Here is a 20,632-nt window from a genome sequence, read left to right on the forward strand (position 1 = left end):
CTATACCTGATACCATGGATTGACAACGTAACTTTGATAGAAGAAGTCTTGAACCTATATCTTACCAACAATACATTCGAGATTTCAGAGGTCGTAAAAATAAAAATCAACTAAATGTGTTGAAACATGGTATTTCTACGAACTCGTCCACGACATGAACCGTGGGCTGGTCTTGTCCGGTAATAATAGAACACTAAAATTTCATGAATGCTGCGGTGCAAAACATTTTCTCCTTCCTCTTCATTCCGCTGCAGGAGACGTGTGAAAACTTCCCAGCGAGTGAATTTCTGCTCAAAATTCAAGTCTTGGCACCCACTTCTCGGCCTTTTTGAAAAGCGGAACACCATTCATACATTCAAGTTTTGGAGACATATTCAGCCCCGAATTACTCGATAAATTTCTGCGTATTTTGACCAAAAAACGAATAATGATCTGTTCCGCAACAGACATTGTTACATCCTTCTCCCTAATGGCTATAAGTACACTAAAAAGCGAGGTAACTCGGTCCCGACTGTTTTCGGGAACTACCCTCGTATAAGTATTATAAAAGTATTTCATAAAAAACTACTCAAACTAAACTTTTGCTGCAATTGTATTAATATATATATTTATATATATATATATATATATATATAAATATATATATATATATATATATATATACACTTAGTCCTTATATCGATTACCTACAGTTTTTCTGGAGAAAGATTTTGCCAATTGTCAAGTTTCAAATAATTCAAAATGTAATTTTGAATAATGAATAGAATAAATAGAAACAAAGCTACGTGGTAATTTATGTTGATATGGTGAGTTTGGAGTGAATAAGTTTTTTAAAGCATAAATTATTATAGTTTACAATAATGGTTTGTCTTTAATGTTAAATAAGAATGATTAAATATTTTTGAAAATTAATATTGAGAAACATAATTATATTGATTCATTTAGGTTAAATTTAACAGCTGTCAGTTTCTTCTTCTAACATTATTCTACTAACCTGTTTTCATAAGTTATCTAGATAATAATGAACTAATGAAAAATTAGAATTGAGTAGTTAATGATAATTTTTTGGTAAAAGATTTTTAAAAATCTATTTTATTCAAAAATATTTGCAATACACCATATACTAAGGAACTACTTGGCATTCTTTTTTTCTTTCTTCCTAATTAAATCAGATGGTTGTACGAATTTCTTCTCGTTTGCGAGGATCGGAGTAAAGTCCAAGTTTGCCAACTGAAAATTTTACATACTTGTTAATTCTTCAATCCCATATTGTTGAAATGTTTTTTAATTATATATCTCACAAATTTTAGTTGAGAAAATATTTGCAATTTAATTTGAGAAGTACCTGTGGTAAAATAGCTATTACAAAACTTCTATATTGGGGATGATTAGATATGGGATTCCCATGAAAAGTAACACTTCTCAAATTGCTCAGCGGTTTCAATTTTTTCACTTCGTCCAAATCAGAAATGCAGTTACCATGAAAATAGACTATTTTTAAATACTTGAATTTCGTTATACACTGAAATAAATATTTTTCCATTAATAATAAGATCTTTTCGTAAGTGGAGCATTTTATGAGGCATTTATGATACTAATTATAAAATATGCAACGTAAAGGTAAGTAGAATCATCCATAGAAATAATATTAAAGATAGACAGAACAGTATGAAATTGTACTATGTCAAGACAGAGTTCAACACTCTCTATTTCTCTATAGAGTCGAGAGTAGTAGTAAGCCGATCTTTCTCTCTCTATCAGCAGTTTAGCTCATCCTACTTGAAGCTGTCATACCTCTATGAAATCACCTCATATGGGAGACACGTTGAGAAAGTTTTAGACGGTAAATAACACTTCCATATTGGAATTTGTCTAGACATAGGGTGTAGTATAACTACCCTCTATAATAAAACATTATAAGTCAATGTCAGTTGTCAAATGTCATATTTTTATTGTAATTTCCACTTACGTATTGTTGACATATTTGTTGCTCATATTAATATTTTATATATAATATATAATTTTATTTTAACGATTTTAAATACTTTGGAGTATCAGTTAACAACTGAAAGGATTCAAGCAGGCTACCGAGCATATCATAAATTCCGGAAATAAGACCAACAGTAACCTTTGGAGGAGAAACGATGAATCTAGCAAAAGCTGACGAAGAAAAACTTAACACCTTCGAAAGAAAACTTATCAGAAGAATATATGAGCCAAAACAGTTAAATGACGGACAATATAGAATCTTTATGAACGCAGAAATTAGGGAAATCTTGGATAAAGAGACTATCACCAGATTTATAAAATCGCAGCGAATACGATAGCTAGAATGAAAAATAATAGTGAAGTTAAAAAAAAACACTTAAGAAACCGGCCCAAAGGAAGACCAAATTTGATATTGACTCAAACTTTAAGTTTTTTTTGTTGGAAGTCTATTTAGAAAATACAAATACATTATTTCAATGCAGAGTTAATATATACAATGTTAATAGCTAGTTGACTTCATCGCCAATTAAAAAAGAAGAATCATTAAACTTAATTGTTGACGTTTATCAAGGCTAGTTGCCACAAGGCAAATGACTGTTTACTTCCATTAATCTCACACAATCCAATTTTGTGTAGCCCTCACCAAAAAGCTTCCATTTTGGTTATACTGTCAAGAAAATTGTCATATTAAGTCCAAATAATATTTCTTCAATCTTTTGAGTTGATTTGTGACGTCAGAAGACATTTGACACATTTGTTAAAGTAGATTTATGGTTTGTGAAAGAGTCCTTGGAGGTTGCCCAGTAATTTGTCCGATATAGACATGACATCATCTGTCAAGTCGACAGACGAGAACATAAGAATGTTTTAGTCGATTTGTTCGGCCTTTTTTGAGGAAAACTATAAAACCGGATATTTATAAATAAAAAGAAAAGATTTTGAAATATTCAGTAGTATAAAGGGTGTTCCAGTCCATTGCAAATTTAATTACATCACTATTTTTTGGTAATTTCATTATGGTACTGTTGTTTGTTCCAAATTCACACTTCACACTTTCATAACAAAGTATTTCTTCATTATTCCAAATACCTATTTAGTCTAATTAGAAGAAATCTATATTTACTTAGTATTGTAGCAATTTTTTATCTAAGTAAATAATTTAACATATAAAAGCATTGATATATTATGTCAATAAATAAATTTAAAAACACAGTTCATCAAAAAAAGCGGATACAAAGTAAGAGGTAACAAATGGCACGATTTAGAATGTTTACACTGCTTATTCTTCGTATCGGTTTCAACAAGTGACGTAACGGCTTCCCTCTTTCGTTAACTGGCAACCTATCCTCAACAACCTTGGGGTTATTAGATTATAATACCATTTCAACAGTTTGGCAACATTTACAACTTACAACATAGTTATACGCATATAAATTTACCTCATCAATTTCGGAAATACGGTTAAATGAGAAATCGATCCAACCCAGCTGATCAGGGTATTCCAAGACTGCTTCGGTTAATATATCCATATTGGTTATACTTCTTAATTGATTGTTGTTTAACCAAATCGATCTAGTTAAGAATTTCTTTTTTTCTCCTTTTCCTGGAACTCCCGCTACTCTAGTGAACCTAGCTCCTTCGAGACCAACAGCTATAAAGTGTATATATGTTACAGGAAATGTAGATTGTTAGGGAGAGTTGACTCTGCCTAGGAAGAGTGAACTCTTACTAAAAGTTTCAGTAAAAGTTGGATGAAAATAAACAGATCAACTTTACCTAGGAAGAGTTAACTATACCTACTGTGGTTTAGTAAAAGTTTATTCCGAGATGTTGGCCTTCTCATATAACTGCGCGCGCATATCTTTGTTTTGTTTATGTTTATTCCAGCTCTAGTTGTTTACTGTCTTTACCGTTGTCTTCCCGTTTACGTGTCTATTTGATGCTATTAACAACATCGACCAATGATTCAGTAAGTGTTTACATTTCAATAATCAGTTGCAGTAAACGGAGTAGTTTAAAGTTGTAAAGTTATCTACCTAATGTGTGTCGTGATTCTTCGAATTTGAGGTTAGGTTAGGAGTTTTTGCTTTTTTATTTGTTTTTTATTTATTTATTTTTTATTTATTTATTAGGAAGACTGTTTTTCTTTACGGAAAGTCAACTTTCACTAATTCAAGGTAGTAAGAGATATAGTCAACTCTGACTTTCTTGTTGATTAAAATATCACTGTTTCCATTTAATCAACTTTTCATGAAAATATCAGTAAGAGTCGACTTTACCAAGGCCAAATCGGTTTTCCCCTTGTAAAAAGTCAACTTTTACTAACTCAAGGCAGTAAGAGTATACTTTCCCTAGGTCTAGTCAACTTTGTCTAGTAAATGTTGTTCAAAATTTATCACTTTTCCCTTTTAATCAACTTTTACTAAAAAGTCCAATAAGAGTCGACTTTACCTAGGAAGAGTCAACTCTTACTGGAGAATCCACTTTTCCTGTAACATATACACAAACAAGAATTTTTACTTGCAGATCTATTAGTTGTAAGATAGCTTTCAAATTAAATAAAACTAAGTTAACAGATAACCGGGAAAATTTGTTTTTACAAAACCAGAAATTTTTAAATGAAAATTATAACATAAAAAACATCTTTTTACTACTTAGATCTTTTTATATGTTTTTCTTGATAAATCGTATTGATTTTAGGTCTCTTTTGATGAAAAATAATTTTCAAAAAACATAAAAAATTGACGTTACGTCCTAATTCGGTTTTTATCAAAATATTAATTATCGAAATAAAATACAAGACTTTTAAGTTCTAAAAAGGTTTAAGGTGTTTAAGTACCTAAATATTGTCTCGTAAATTTCGAATTTACCTCACAAATAATCAACGAAGCAAAGAAAATAATGTAATAAGGAGAAAAATTGACTTACTTTCTAAGAATTTTGCGACATCTATATACGTAAGTCTTCTGAAAGAAAAATCAGCAGGTTTTCCGGCGCGTAGCATGTCCTCGTGATCTACCCCCATTTTTAAATATTTCTTTTTATAGATAAAAATATTATCATAGAAAAATTATATGACAAAAGGTGTCACTATCATGAAGCATGCTTCATAACATTAATGCCAAAATTTGAAGTGAGTTTCTGCTTATCAATTCTAGGCCAGTTATTGTTGATTCCAACGTATAGAAATATTTTTTTATACATATAGGTACTATTAATATGTTTTTTTGAATTCAGTTTTTGAGTTTTGATTGTTTTTAGGTTATTTGGAGATAGTTTACGGTTAAAAAATTAAACATCTGTTTAATAATTAATTAGCTATGGTTCCATCTCTATGTAGTTATGTTATTTATTATTTTTGTTTGCATATAATGGCGGATTTACATCTCCAAAAGGATCAACCAAGATGCCCAGCAAATCAGGTGTGTGAATAGCTGGATAACAACGTCGCAAGAGGACATATAATTTACAGAGAGAAGAGTGGTATTTAAGAGCTTGTAGTAAACAGCGGATTAATTTATGTTATTTTTGTGTCTCTTGCATGGCCTAATATTGATTTCGTATCGGAAAAAGCAACAATGGGAGACTAGTACGGAAAAATAAACGTGTTATGAAAAACTTTGAATTGGTGCTTTGCTGTGTTTTATTTAATGCTATTAGAAGTCTAAAAATAATCTTTTCAATAAGCTAATAACGTGATTCTGATGTAATAGAATGCGTATTCATTTTACATCAGGTATTTTACAATGTTAATTTGATGGTGTTTATAAAATAAGATATTTTAAAAATCTGAAGCATGTTGTTTAAAAAATAACGTGAATAGAATACTCAAACAAATATTCTATCTACAAAATCAAATATGTGCATAGATTGATGATATAGATATTTATATAGTGTTTTTCTAAAGTAACGTAACTTGTTGACATTTGGCGACCTCGCTTTGTGCCTTTGCATTTAAAAATACATAATATACGTTCATTAACGACATTTTTCATTCTTCGACCGTTTTATAACCTTCTTAATGTCCAAATAGAGTGCAATTAACTTAATCCTTTCCGATATACCTGATACCCCTTTGTAGGAAAACCAGCATACCTAAATTTCTTTACCTTCTACATTATGTCATGCCACCTCCTTCTATTCTTCACTTACACAAATCAAGGCGTGAAGTTTGGAATAGATAGAGACAGCTAAACGAGCAAATCTAGAATGCCTAGATCTATGTAGAGTTACTCGGCTTCTAGAGATTCGGCATGCGCGACTTCGTTTAATTTTAATTTTATTTGTATATATTGTTCTGTTGGTATATTTGTATATATAGTAAGTTAAAGTAGTTATCAAATGCAGGGTGCACTGTTACTCCAAATATAACTCCAAAGGAATAAATAACTTATTTAATTATATTTTCATATTGCGATTCATCTCTTCTTTTACAAAAACGAAATTTAATATAAAAAGCTGATGGATTGAATTACGAAATTTCTAATTCATTATTTGACAAGTTTTTTTTGAGGTTTGGTCATTTACATGAAAATTCTAAAGTCAATAAATCGCTACACTTCAGTGTGGTGATGCACAATCTTGCTCAAACTAACTGTTTTTTTATTGCTGCAACGACGAGGTTGTTTCAAATATAAATCGGCATTTTTGAATAAACGCTGTACGCAGTGTGGCTGTACTGGATGTTAGACTGGTCTTATATAGATATCTTGAATATCCAATATTTTACATAGTCCTTCGAGCCGGATTGTTGGAGAAGTTGTGATATTGATGTGTATCGCAAAGGTCAAAAGAAGGTCGTTTAGTAACTATGAAATTTGGAATATAATCATACTGTTTTCCTCGTCAATAGCACTTCAATTTTTTAGAAAAAGTCTTACATGCAAAGCAAAATGATTTTTTACAAGGCTTTGAAAGAGGACCAAGATTTTGACCTAGGAGTCTCCTCAATATACTTTCTAGTCTAAAATGAAGTCCATTATAGTGACGATTTCCTTAAAAAAAAAACAATTTTGTGAGTAGTATTTTGAAGGCAGTGATACAAACAAGTTTTTTTCATAATTATATTCTACTATATATAAATGTACTTAAATAAGTAAGTCGCAATAATTATTATTTATGGTGAAATTCACATAGATTTTACTAAATCCAATATATTTCATATGGTCCTTCGAGCCGGATTGTTTGAGGAGAAATTGTGATTTTGACATGTATTGCAAAGGTCAAAACAAGGTCGTTTAGAAACTACGAAATTTGGAATATGATCAGAGTGTTTTCCTCGTCAATCGTTCTTCAATTTCTTAGAAAAATTCTTAAATGAAAAGCAGAATGAATTTTCACAAAGCTTCGAAAGATGACCAGATTTTTCCCATATTTTCTAGTCTAAATTGAAGCCCATTATAGTGACGATTTCCTCAAATAAAAACCATTTTGTGGGTATTATTTTGAAGACAATGATACAAACAAGTCATTTTCAAAATTATATTTTACCATATATAAATGTACTTATATAAGTAAGACGCAATAATTATTATTGATCGCGAAATTAACATAGATTTTAACCCTTATTACAATACAATAGTTTATTGTTCCCACACGAATGCCTAAAGTTAATATCATTTTCTTACTTTGTTTTATTTGAGTGTTATCGAAAATGGCTGCGAATCTAGAACTAAGTGAAATCCAACATTTTTATAAAAACAGCACGTTTTTATTAACGGGCACAACGGGATTTGTAGGAAAGTTGATTTTGGAAAAAATATTAAGAACTTTGCACCCCCAACGTATCTACGTTTTGATAAGAGATAAAGATGGAAAAAGTGCCGAAGAACGTTGTGCCGAAATGTTTGATTCATTGGTAAATATAATCATTGCCTAAATAAGTAATTTATATATTAAAACAGTTTAATACCTAAATTTATATTTTATCTTTTGAAGTATTCAAACTGTGAATGACAGCTTTTTTTTCTTCTTCTTCGAGCCTCGTTGGTCGTCCGGTTTTTTTTTTCAGTCTGAAGCAACGCAATCACAAACCTATTACCACGACCTCGTTCTGCATAGGAGCAACTTCTATATCAGGACCAAATCCTTTCTCTCTCTATAAACTCCCTCATCGCATCCACATATCCACAACGAATATCCCTCTCTCTGTGAATGACATAGTCAAAACTGTATCAGGAAAATGAAGAATTAGTGTCACATGAAATGATAAAAAGGCCTTGAACTATGAACTCTGCCAGCCATGACACTTTAAAAACTTATTTATAATTAATTACAAGCTTACACGTAGCACTTAGAACCAGTATAAAGCGGTTACAGACTATCTGTGCCTTGGAAAACTTTAGTGTAAGCACTATGAGCAATTTTAAACAATTTTTATAACAGATTGAGACTTGAATAACTATACAGCCAAGTTTATTATAGTTAGAATAGTTTATTAAATATTCGTATAACTATCTAATAGAACCAAACAGAAAAGACCAATAGCACACATATTTTTGACATATTTGAGGGCACTAAAAAGTGATGTGAAGGTCAGGTCACAGATGCAAACTTAGTTGTTATTCAATGGAAACAACATGGCGGATTTTCGATGCCAGTGCCTTCGTTGGTACGTGGCAGAACTAATTTATTTTCGCGGTTCATTTAAATTTACAACACATAATTTCTGTATTCTAAATTATTCGGATCCACCCAGTTCTGATTTCGCAGTTTCCTTAATTCACGATGAAAATCATCTTAGAACTGGGACACGTTTATTTACAGAATAATATTTAATTAAATTTTCAACTAATTTTTTTTTAAAAACCACAGTGGAAAGTGTGAGATGAAAATAAATAAACAGTTGAAGTAAAAGATTGTATAAACTTCTTTTGTTTTATCCTGTAAAGTCCATAATTTTGCTGTACCTTATCTACACACCCAAATGATCCAATTTCACACATCTTCTTCAATGTCTTCAACAACTTTTTGTATTTTTTTAAAACTGTTTCTCAATTTTGATATTTTGGCTATTGTATTCCGATGAACTTGATACATTACCATTTCCCTAGGTGTTGAAATGTTCTTACTAGTTCCAGCTACAGTAAAAAAACCGAAATTTGTAAAATCACTTTCCAGAAAATTATTTTCAAACAAGCGATAATTTGATGCTAAGCATTGAATTTTAGAAAATTCTTCCTACTTAGAACACACATCATGAAAGCTTTTGGGAAATTGAAAAAAATGTTTATTAATCGTGACAATTGACATTGACAAGTAATGACACATTTTTATTACATTAGCGCCACGATTGGTAAGTGGCAGAACTAAATTTGTGTTGCCGAAATTTACATGCCAGACCTTTTATTAGGTATGTTTTGTGGGTCAGACTTTCACATCAAATATTCAAACTATATGAGAAGGCATTCAAAGTAGGTCATTCATAATTAATTAATTTAGTCTATAATACGTACGTTTATTAATATAAACAGCAAAAAAAAAGATATAACAATACAGCAAAATCGATATCGAAGCGTCTATTTAGAAGAATTAGGCAGCATAGAAAGTATAAAAGGAGGTATTGACAATTATATCCAAAGAATAGGCCTAGCGCTATGTAAAATATAACAGAAGGATGTTACAGAAAATTAATACGTATCGTTTTACGTAACGATTTCGAAGCGAAAATAGAGATGGATAGGTCATACACTACTGAAACCAGCAACAAACGTAACCAGTCAAGCATTTAATTTTCATACCACAGGCAAAAGAGGACCTGTATGAATATGGAGAAGAAGTATCAAGAAAGAACTGCTACAGAAAATTTTAACATGGAATATCTGATCCGATATGTTTGATGTTGCATAAAACGAATAAAAGTGATGAAGTGAATGATTGTGTAGTGGTTTGGTTTTATATATTATACATCCTCTTTATGGAAATTTTATTTTTTACAGGCGTTTGAACCTCTTAAAAGGAGCGATGCTAATTTTTTTAAGAAGGTGACTTTGATTCGAGGCGATTTACAAGAACCAGATTTAGGTTTATCGGTAGCTGATAAACAGCTAATAATAAACGAAGTAAGATGTTTTTTCCATTGCGCAGCTGCTTCTAAGCTTTCTGAAAGTTTAAAAAATGCCACGTCTGTTAATGTAAGAGGAACTATTGCACTGTTAGATATTGCCAAAGAAATAAAAAATATCAAGGTCAGTTTGAGAACAGATTAATTTAAATAATAGCATGTAATTAGTATCAAATAATGTAATGATTACTTAATATTTCCAGAACCAAATTATGAATCTAATTAATAGTGGGTCATTAATTTTTATTATACTGATACTAAAAAAATTTTCCCCAATTTTTTGTCTTCAATGTTATATTAACAAATTGATGATTTTATTCCGTATTTAAGGCATGTATTTGATGATAAACTCCCCAATTTTCCATAATTGATTTTAGGATTAAGAGAAAAAAAAATAGTTTCAAACGTTTCAACTTTTGGGGATACTGGAGCTACTTATTTGGAGATGATCATTTAGTGTCACTGAATGCATCAAGAATTGGCAAAATTGGCGTTGACAAACGAAATATGTCATTAAATTATGACATTGTTGACATCTCGAGTCTATTTGCATCTTGAAACGATACGAAAAAGCGTGTTAAACTCACTAATTCATGAATATGATCGATAAAGAAAAGATAAATCATTGGTTCATGTGTTTTGAAAAAAATGCTTTATTATAAGCAAATCATTTTTATTCGCTCAAACAGGTTATGTTTCAACTTAGGCAATGGTCCTACCAAACCAGTTCAATAACGGATACGATGTCGTCAGCGTGAATCTTCCATGTGATTCCCAAAGTAATCCAGGTGCACCCTCAGGGCTCCACGGGAAGCTCTACAACAGGAATGTACTTGAATTTCTATAGTTAGATCTGATTTTTTGACGAGTTGGTTAACTAAAACTAATATTAAGTATTTTGAAAGTGGTTTACGAGGAAAAAAAGTTTGGGAACATCTGTTTTATACAAAATGCATATCCAACAACGTTCCAGCAAAGATACAACCGAGTTGTACGTCAGCTTCTTGTTGCCAAGCGATACGACATGTCACTTGTGAAGCTGAGAGTGCGATCATGGAGCAACAAAAAAATAAAAATCAGATGTTGTTGAAATACATCTTTGGTTATAAACTTATCAACCAGGAGAATCTTATTTAGAAATAAACTCTACTTCCTAAGTACTAGTACGTGGTAATGACATCGTCGTCTTCATTTGAAGACAAAGTTCCCGGAACTAAATGTATAAAACACGTTACTTTGGTGATGTAAACCGAATTAAAATTGACTTGATTTTTTATAGACGTTCGTATATCTTTCATCCATTTATTCAAATTTTCCAAAATTTGAAGTACACGAAGTGTTCTATGAACCAGCGATCGCAGCAGAGGATTTGCTAAAAAGTTTGGAAAACGTCAATGAAGATGGCGCTAAGTCAATGCAGCAACAGTAAGTATGAATAAATGTTTTCTTTTTAAATTGTACAATTATAGCACTCCATCGAGAACATGCTTCAAACGCATAAGACCTGTGCGACTCATGTCACCTCAACATCAGATAAATGGGCTCATGAGTGTCACAAATTGAGCTTCAAACAGAAACTGTATAATTGAGGTTATGTAGGCATATATTTCAAATTATTCACCTATTCAGAGTTCATATTTTGCGAAGCTTGTAGAATGGAGCGAGTAATGATAGGTGGTGAAATTATAGACAACGTAAGGTACAGATATTATTGCAGAAAACACTCAAATACTGCTGGACAGAGTGCATGAGGCTGAGGTATTGATACAAACATCAAGAAAACCAAATGGATGACTGCAAGAAGAATAAACATAGAATTAATACCGATAACAATCAACGGACAATCACATAAAAGCGAATATTGAAATGGCAAGAAGGACATTCATAAAATGGAAACTAATTCTCTAAAACAAACTAATAGAAAACTCACACATTGCTGTTACGTATGAAGATTTTTTGTACTGATAAGAGACATGCTCGCTTGAAGCTGATATTATGAATAAAATAGAAACGTTGAAGTTATGGCGCTATCGGGAAATCCCCAAGATCCCGTGGACTGTGCATACCAGAAATAAAAGGGTACTCAGTCAGCTGAACAAGGATCGAGAGCTCCTAAGCATAATAAAAATATGAAAGGTCGGGCATATAATACGGAGTACCAAACATCTTCACCCGATCATTAACGGAAAGGTTTATAAGAACATAAAAAGCTATCGTGGATACGAAATATTAGAAATTGGAATGGACTGAAAGTAGAGCAACTATTCCGAGACCAATTCAACCAGATAGCCCACGCTTGAAGACAGGCACGGTACTGAAAGGAGATTACATTCCTACATATATGGTTCATAATGAAAATCACTGTGATGATAAAGTTAGCTAATAATTTGCGTTCCAGTTTTTATATTTTCGACATCACTTTAGTCTTCTTGGGCGATCGCTTTGGTAGAAGGGAACTTAACGAAAAAATATCTACTTAAGATGCGTTGTTCAAATAAGAATATAACTGCTATATAAAACAGATCAAGAAGTTGAAAATTCTTCAACAAAGCATACCACAGAATCACATGAGTTTCAAAAATTGGTATTAAATTTAATCTTTTCTGTTCTGTATGTTTTTGTGTTATTTACTATAGTTTCGTGCTCATATTTATACTTTTTATAGATTACAAGGAGATTGGCCAAATGCTTATACATTTACTTTGAGCGTTGTGGAAGATTACATAAAAAGGAAATCAAAAGGATTACCAGTTACGATCGTTAGACCCTCTTTACGTACGTATTTCCAATCATTGATACCAAGTAAATATTCATCTTCATCTTTGTTACCTACCTGATATAACCTTTTCTCTGCGACCTATTCAACGCTTTGGAATTTTCAAACTTTCCTCGATGTTGGAAACCCGCATAAACGGTCTCATGCCCAAACCCGGCAAAGACCTGATCCAATATCGCTTATCAGAGTACTGGGTAAAGTAAACCTACCCAACCATCTCCTCTTTAGCAGTTTATTCTCAGGTACTGCCAATACATGTGCCAGTATATCTCTAGGAACATCTTTTAAGTCAATATAACCTACAACCCGCATCCTACGGCATATAGAGAAGTCCCTAGAAAGTATCTTGTCTTCCAGGACAATTTCCTCATCGCCATTAGGTGAAATTCTTTTCCAAACCCTATTTCGACAACGGTACATTTTTTTTGCGATTTCCCTGTAACTAGGTGAAAAAATTCATCAGCCAAATGGCCGACGAGAAGCCGTTTGGTACGTCGAGCCGTTTTGCTTCGCTCCATTCGCGTGGTAGTCAGGAAGGACCACGGAAGAGGTTATCTTTACCTAACAACCACCAGAATCCCAAACCTGCAGAGAAAAACAAACTTCCCTATATCAGGTCCAAGGCCCAAATATACTTTATCCGACATGGAAATAATCCAATGATTTTCTCTTTTTGAACTAACTTTTGAAAAAATTTAATTAGCAGAATCTGGATTTCTCACGCGGTTAAGGTATAACTGATTAACTTTTTCTTATTGCAGTTTTACCATCTGAATCGGAACCAATAACCGGTTTTGTTGATAATATTAACGGACTCTATGGAGACACAGTAACTTATGCTTTAGGTGTTAACAAGGTTAATTATTATAATAGTGGAATTCTAGATGTTATACCAGCTGATTATGTAGTTAATCTTTCTATCGCATCTGGATGGTACGCTGGATTACAAAAGTAAGCAAAACAATAATATTTGAGGTATAGCTTCGACATGGTCAAAGCTTTCGATAGAGATAATCATTTTATCAATGCATAAAGTCTTATATGAGCTAAATTCTGTGCTTTCAATTTGTTTAATTGTAACGTTATATCCCTAATAACCCGCTGTCGTTACGCCGATGCCATTTAGTGAAACTCGCAGGTTCCTAGTTCCATTACCTTATCCAGGTAGATGTATTATAAAGTTGTGTGCACTGCTCTTCGATGGAGACAATTTGTATAGATTTTTAAAAAAGCAATTGCAGCACAGATCGGCGTTTCCAAAAATAATGTTATAAGGATCCTACATGAGTATTTAAATATGACAAAAATTAGAGCTAGGCTAGTGCCTCGAATTCTCAAAGCAGCGTCGAGTAGAATGTAACGGTTTTACGAAATACAAATTGTTATTTGACCCTCTTGTATTTTATTTATGTAGTGAAGTTTTTCTTTTTATTTAAACAGTGAATTTTTACACTCCGTGTATTTTAGTTACAGAATTTATTTACACACCAACACCCAATACATTTAATTATGCACTAACACTTATTACTTAGCACTTATTTAATTTATTTAACTTCACCGTATGTTTTACTTTTTACTATCTCGATATGTTCACTATGACATCAAATTATTTACTCAATTTATATCCAATGACTTTCTAAATAATTCGAGCTCTTGAAATCGTAAATCTAAGGCCTTTTTAGAAACTGTTTTCATAAAAACACTAGCAACATATTGTAAATAGCTTATAAAAACAATACAAATAATTACCGTCAAATAAAAAACCATAATTTAATTTGGAAAAATATAGGCCCATTCGCCAAACTTGGCTAGCCCTTATTCATATAATAGAACAGAACCGGCTTCACGGTCTATATCAGTGGACGAGTTCGTCAACATATTCTATTGCTATCTTTCTATTCTGTTTTTTTATGAATTATATTTTTTAGGCTAAGGCTACAAAGAGGTGACGTCAGTACCGTTGATGCTAATATATATCATTGTATAACCTCACAAGAAAAACCTATCACAACTGGTAAGTGATATAAAGGTTATCTTATATTCAGTCAATTATAAAAAGTGGCCGATTCGTAAACTTGACTTTTCGTTTGCCGTTGACGTTTGCTGCTACAAAATTAAAAACTGTTAGTGACAGTTCCCATCGACCGTTCGTAGTAACATCCGTTTGCGTTTGTCACGTGATTTTGACGTATGACGTTAGAACATGTTGATGGGGCTTTTTCAAGTTGTTTGTTTATGGTGGTCTCTCGGCTTTGATTGTTTTCTCTTCGTTATTTTCCATAGTATCGTCCATAAATACCGGGTTACAGAATTTTTAGGGTAACAGTAGTAACGTAAAGTTTATGAATAGGGTGTAGAATTTGCTACGAATGGCAAACGTAAAATGTATATGTAATGGGAATACAATTATGAGTAGTTTTCTATAGTATTATAGGAACAGTAAAATTAAAACAGAGTGGAAATCGTCTTCAACATAATCAAAAAGTGGAAGTAATTAAGTTGGTGTGAGATTAAAATTGATCCGAAAAAACGACAATGGAAAAGAATACTGGGGGTGACAATTATAAACAAAAATATAGAGTTTTAAGAAGTGCAAAAAAGAAAAACAGTGATGCTACTGCTCTAGACTACTAATGGAAAGAGGATGCAATTAGACTGAAAGTGTGGTAGATAGAAATATTTTGGAGGGATTCAATCTGGAGAAGAAAGAAATAATGGCCGTTTACCACCGACTGTCAATTACCCGAGTATAAAAGGCTATTGATGGCTGAGATATGTCGCACGAATAAATAATTGAAGAATACCGAAATAAATGTTATCAAAGGAAAGAGAAAAAAGACTACAAAACTGAAAGAAGAAATGGATAGATGTGAAAATAGATTTAAGGAAGTTTGGTATAGATAGTTGGAAAGAAGAGGCAAATAACAAAAAGACGATTATGTAAATGATATCGAGAAAACCGATTCTGATGTCCATTTAATTACTTATCACCAAAAATATCACGTAATTATCGAAGAGCTTGCACTGCAGCTTTTCCTCTTCGGAAGTGAAAAGCAAGATAAGGCGAAAGTTATTGAATCTACTGTATCAAAGTATTTTTGCACTCTAGTAGGTGATGAATAAATGCAAGATTAGTCTTGATCTTGCAACATAATAAGTGATGTTGATCTTACTCCAAGACTCTTGCAAATCTTGCACTTTTCTAGAATATTTTAAATGGAGGCGCAATTTTTGAAAGAAAATTTAGGAATAAACAGTTTTTAAGTGATTCAAATTAAATGAAGGATTATGAAATAAGAAATGGTTATTCGGCAATATGAAAATTTTGGTTTTTAAACATTGAGCACAAGTAACATTTTGAGTTTATAAATCACATGTATAAATCTACTCAATTCACAGTTTTTATTCCTTCCAGATGACTGGTTTGAAGTAATACATACGGTAACAAGAGAAGTTCCATCTGTAAAAATGATCCAATTGCCGATACAATTTAATACGTCATCTTATTACGTTTATAAATTTTTGACGTTCTTTTTGCACGTGTGCATGGCTTTTCTATGTGATTTAGGATTAAAATTAGCAGGAAAAAAACAATCGTGAGTAAAACAAAATATTTATAATTCAGATTGATTTTTTTTAATTTAATATCATAATCAATTGTTTTATAATAATTTCGAGGAAACATTCGAAAAAAGTATAAGCAAGAAGTGGTTCCAAAACAACTTAGTCTAGTTTTTAGGTACATATTTACAAAAATAAAACAAATGCACTGATAAACAGTTGTATTGTGACCCCTCTCTTCGGCTCTATATTCTATTTGGCCTAATTTATCACACAGCTACAATTCTCTCATTCCGTAGCTTTGTTTTTTAAATTTTCCACTTCTACTTTCTTAGGCCCTTTTCTACTCCATTCCACCACATTTTTGTGTCCTTTGTTCCGCTTTCTTCGTTCATCCGCTCCAAATATTCGAGCCACTTTATTTTTCAGTTCAATCTGAAAATTCTATTGAAATCACTGGATTTGGTTTATTACGTATTTTCAAAGAAAAAAACAAATGCACCAATATACAGTTCAATTATCCCCCTCCCTTCGATTGAACAATTCAGTTCAACACGATTCTTACTCACTTATTCTTTGGCTCTACAGTCTATTTGGCCTAATTTATCACACAATTCTCTCAATCCTAAGCCTCGTTTTTTAAATTTTCAACTTCCATTTTCTTAAGTCTTGTTCTACTCCATCTAACCACATTTTTGTGGCGCGTTCAATCCTTTTTTTCCTTCTGCTTCTCCTGTATAGATATTGTTCCACTTTCTTCGTTCATCCGCTACAAATATTGGAACCACTGTAGTTTTTTATAACGTTTACTCTGTTTTCGTTGTAAATATTACTTCTGATATCTTCATAAATTGGTTCAAATATTTTACTTTCAAAATCATAGGCATTTTTGTCAATTTTAAGGGATAGTCCAAGTTTCAGCTGAATAACAATAGGTCTAATTATTGTTTTATTTAGTTTTAGTTCCAATTTTCTTGATAGTAGTAAGGATTTATATAGTTTAATCATTGAAAACAGCATTTAATTCATTATTTTTAGTGATAATTAAACCCTAATATTAAAATTCCGTAATTTTTTTAAAACTAGATTGAGGATTTGAGGCATCTGCGGCCATACTTTTTCCATAAGTTCATCAAAATATACTCAGTTCTTATACTGATGTTAATTAAAAGTCCCACAGTTCGTGTCTGTCCTTCTAAGTCCATGCAGATTTGAATTAAGGCCTTTTCTATCTTGGTATCAAGTCTCCATTGTCAGTAAATGCAAAAATTCGTGAAAACCAGTTTGGAATTGTTTCCTTTCGACTAGCATAAATTTTCTTTATCATGTGTTTTGAATATAAGTTAAAAAAAAATAGAGAACAGTAAACCACCCTGTATTAATTCCGTTTTTCATATTTTAGCTTCAGCTTTTGTGGTTTTCATAATTATTTCAACAAGTCTTATTACTTTTCCTTCAAAATAATTTTAAATATAGCAGCTTATTTTTATTTAAAATCTATGAAAAAGTTGATCTTGTTTGAAGTTTAATTCCAAAATCTTTTCCATGAGATTCCTGATACTAAAATCTCATCAATAGTAGTTCTCCCTGTTCTGAAACCACAAATCTTTGTGAGCCTTTCCCCTCCACCTTTCAGAAACTCCTTTCCTGGCGACTATCCAATATTTGAATTTTTTATAACTTGTTTTATTTACTTACAAACTGGTGGTTCACTTTTTTCAACATATTCCTCACGATTTCATCTCTACTTCCACATTAGTTACATCTTGCTTAGTAGCTTTTCAAAACACTTTTTTATTCTTGAATACATCCTCCTACTATCCCTTATCCGTGATAGATATTGCTGAAATTAATGTTTTAACGACCTCAGAAAACTGGTATTGGTATTATTTGAATAAATGCTTTTCTAGTTTTTCTTCAAATAAACTGATTGTATTTATCTTTTTTGTTATAGAATAATGAGCATGTACGACAAAATTCATCAAACACAAGAACTTTTTAGTCCGTATTTATTGAAACAATGGTATTTTTCTAATGATAATACACAAAAATTACTCAAACGACTCTCCTTCAAAGATAGATCTCTCTTCAATTTCGACATATTCAATTTGAACTGGGAGGCTTATTTTGATAGTTATTCTAAAGGCATTAGAGTTTATTTGCTCAAGGATCCCATGTCAACTTTAACAGAAGGGAAAGAGAAGCAGAAAAAGAAGCTGATAAGTCAAATTCTTTCCGCTTCGATATTAACAATAATTTTATATGTAATTAGTAAATTTATCTTATTCAGAGTTTTGTTAAAATAAGTTACAAATAGGAAATAAACATTTGCTCACAATATTTCTCTTATTTCTCAAATTTTTACATACATTACTGATACAAAAATATTTTCTAATTGTAGTTTTTTTATTTAAAAAGTAATAAAATGATAAATAAACATTCAAATCCGAAATATGCTACTCCTACAAAGTACCTGTAGAGACCCGTGGAGACCCAGTCTGACAGCATATACCTGAACTCTTTTTGGGGGTTGAAACAAATCTAAGTACAAGTATTAAACTGAATACTTGAAACTTCAAGTACCAAAACACGAATTATTCATGATACGTTCAATAATTATAGGTATTTAAAAGTACTTCTTGAAGCATGTGTATTTCAATCAGTCATTTTGTTCACATTGTACTTGACTGTAGACTATGGACTAAACGAAAAAAAAAAAAAATTAAAGTACAGTTATGATCCATTACTTTACATTACATTACATTCTCTTTCAAAAACTCGTGTCAATTATTATCAAACCCACTGATGTTATTGTGATGAAAACAACTTGTTAAGTAAGAGTGAAACGAAATAGATGCTACGTTGCCGCCTCTACTTTACACCGATAAATTTAGGCGGCAAATTTGATAGTGTATCAAGGTTCCCGGAGTATCAACTCTGCCCATTTTCTCCTAATTAGATCTAATAAAATGTGATGGGAAAACTTAAATTTCTTGAATGCAAAAATGAAGGAAAAACGACTCATGTCGAAGCAAAAACCACTGTTTTAATAAGACAATGCACCGATTCACAAGTCGATGGCAACGATGGTGATATTGAATGAATTAGATTTCGAATTGCTTCCTCATCTACCGTATAGTCCAGATCTGACCCCCAGTAACAACTGGGGGTCAGATGATTTAAAAAAATGCTCGCCGGTAAGAAATTCAGTTCAAATGAAGAAGCAATTACTGAAACTGAAGCCTATTTTGAGACAAAAGACAAATCCTTCTACAAGCACGGCATCGAGAAGTTAGAGAAGCGTTGGAATCATTGTATTGCATTTGAAGGAGATTACATTGATGAATAAAATAGATTTTTGGTTACATACATCTTGGAATGGCATTTCCTTTGTTAATTAAAGGAATAGATAATAAAACAAGCTGTAGCGATAAATATAATTGATGGTAATATATAATTGATGGTAATTCACTTAAAAATATCTTCAGCTTTCAAAATTAAAGATATATGCTGAAATTGGCTTAAAATATTGTTAGCCAGTACATTAGTTGTTGCAGGAGTTGATATGCTATCATTAACGTAGGTTGGAGGCCGATTTTATCTTCTACAATGGGAAAAGGAAAGGCTATGGGAAAATGCCAACAATGCATTATGAATAAGGGAGGAGATTACCAATTCTCAACTTTCATATTTTGAGGTACAGTTATACATCTGTTGAGAATTGATCAAATTGACAGCTGACCCAACCTATCCCAACCTCGACACTATCCTTACCTCATACGGTTTTGTTTTCTATAGAATCAAAGTTGGCAACCATGTTAATTTCTAATTTAGTTAAGTTGTCAGGCGATAAGCACCTTTTGATATGCTCACGCGGCAGCAAAAAAGCGAAATGAAATGGCGATAGGCAAACGTACTCCAATTTGTAATCTCAAGAATTGTTAAGTATTGAGCAACAATCCGACGATTGTATTGTATTGTCCAACGATTCAAAAGGTACCTTTTGAAACTCAATAATCTGAACATTTTGTCAACTTTGGACTTCATCATTTCTCAACAAAAAACCAACTGAAAATAACAATAACATCTAATATATAAAATTCTCGTGTCGCGGTGTTTGTAATTGAACTCCTCCGAACGGCTTGACTGATTCTCATGAAATTTTGTGTGCATATCGGGTAGGTTCTGTTTGAAAATCGAACATCTATTTTTCATCCCCCTAAATGTTAAGGGTAGTCCACCCC

At 31.9% G+C, this 20,632-nt stretch overlaps 2 protein-coding genes across 2 annotated transcripts; one reads left to right on the forward strand and one right to left on the reverse strand.

Moving 5' to 3' along the window:
- Positions 1 to 967: 967 nt before the first annotated feature.
- LOC130442430 (leucine-rich repeat-containing protein 51-like) lies at positions 968 to 5,084 on the reverse strand. Its single transcript, XM_056776526.1, has 4 exons — positions 4,918 to 5,084; positions 3,429 to 3,640; positions 1,346 to 1,522; positions 968 to 1,230 (listed from the first exon to the last, which is right to left on the reverse strand). The coding sequence occupies exons 1-4, from the start codon at positions 5,012 to 5,014 to the stop codon at positions 1,132 to 1,134; spliced, it is 585 nt and encodes a 194-aa protein (XP_056632504.1). The 5' UTR covers positions 5,015 to 5,084; the 3' UTR covers positions 968 to 1,131.
- Positions 5,085 to 7,524: 2,440 nt separating this feature from the next.
- LOC130442431 (fatty acyl-CoA reductase 1-like) lies at positions 7,525 to 18,726 on the forward strand. The gene is made up of 8 exons (XM_056776527.1): positions 7,525 to 7,846; positions 9,927 to 10,175; positions 11,331 to 11,476; positions 12,717 to 12,826; positions 13,589 to 13,778; positions 14,756 to 14,841; positions 16,243 to 16,423; positions 18,343 to 18,726. Exons 1-8 carry the CDS (start codon positions 7,643 to 7,645, stop codon positions 18,692 to 18,694), a joined length of 1,518 nt encoding a protein of 505 aa, XP_056632505.1. The 5' UTR covers positions 7,525 to 7,642; the 3' UTR covers positions 18,695 to 18,726.
- The last annotated feature ends 1,906 nt before the right edge of the window (positions 18,727 to 20,632 follow it).

Source organism: Diorhabda sublineata, chromosome 4, assembly GCF_026230105.1.
Source record: "Diorhabda sublineata isolate icDioSubl1.1 chromosome 4, icDioSubl1.1, whole genome shotgun sequence".
NCBI classification, from domain to species: Eukaryota; Metazoa; Arthropoda; class Insecta; order Coleoptera; family Chrysomelidae; genus Diorhabda; species Diorhabda sublineata.

Coding starts and splice junctions, on each gene's coding strand:
- LOC130442430 (XM_056776526.1), bottom strand. CDS start 5,014: ATGGGGGTAGATCACGAGGACATGCTACGCGCCGGAAAACCTGCTGAT. Junction 3,641..4,917: donor TGTCGCAAAATTCTTAGAAA/GTAAGTCAATTT, acceptor TACACTTTATAG/CTGTTGGTCTCGAAGGAGCT. Junction 1,523..3,428: donor GTATTTCCGAAATTGATGAG/GTAAATTTATAT, acceptor TATTTATTTCAG/TGTATAACGAAATTCAAGTA.
- LOC130442431 (XM_056776527.1), top strand. CDS start 7,643: ATGGCTGCGAATCTAGAACTAAGTGAAATCCAACATTTTTATAAAAAC. Junction 13,779..14,755: donor TGGTACGCTGGATTACAAAA/GTAAGCAAAACA, acceptor TATATTTTTTAG/GCTAAGGCTACAAAGAGGTG. Junction 16,424..18,342: donor TTAGCAGGAAAAAAACAATC/GTGAGTAAAACA, acceptor TTTTTGTTATAG/AATAATGAGCATGTACGACA.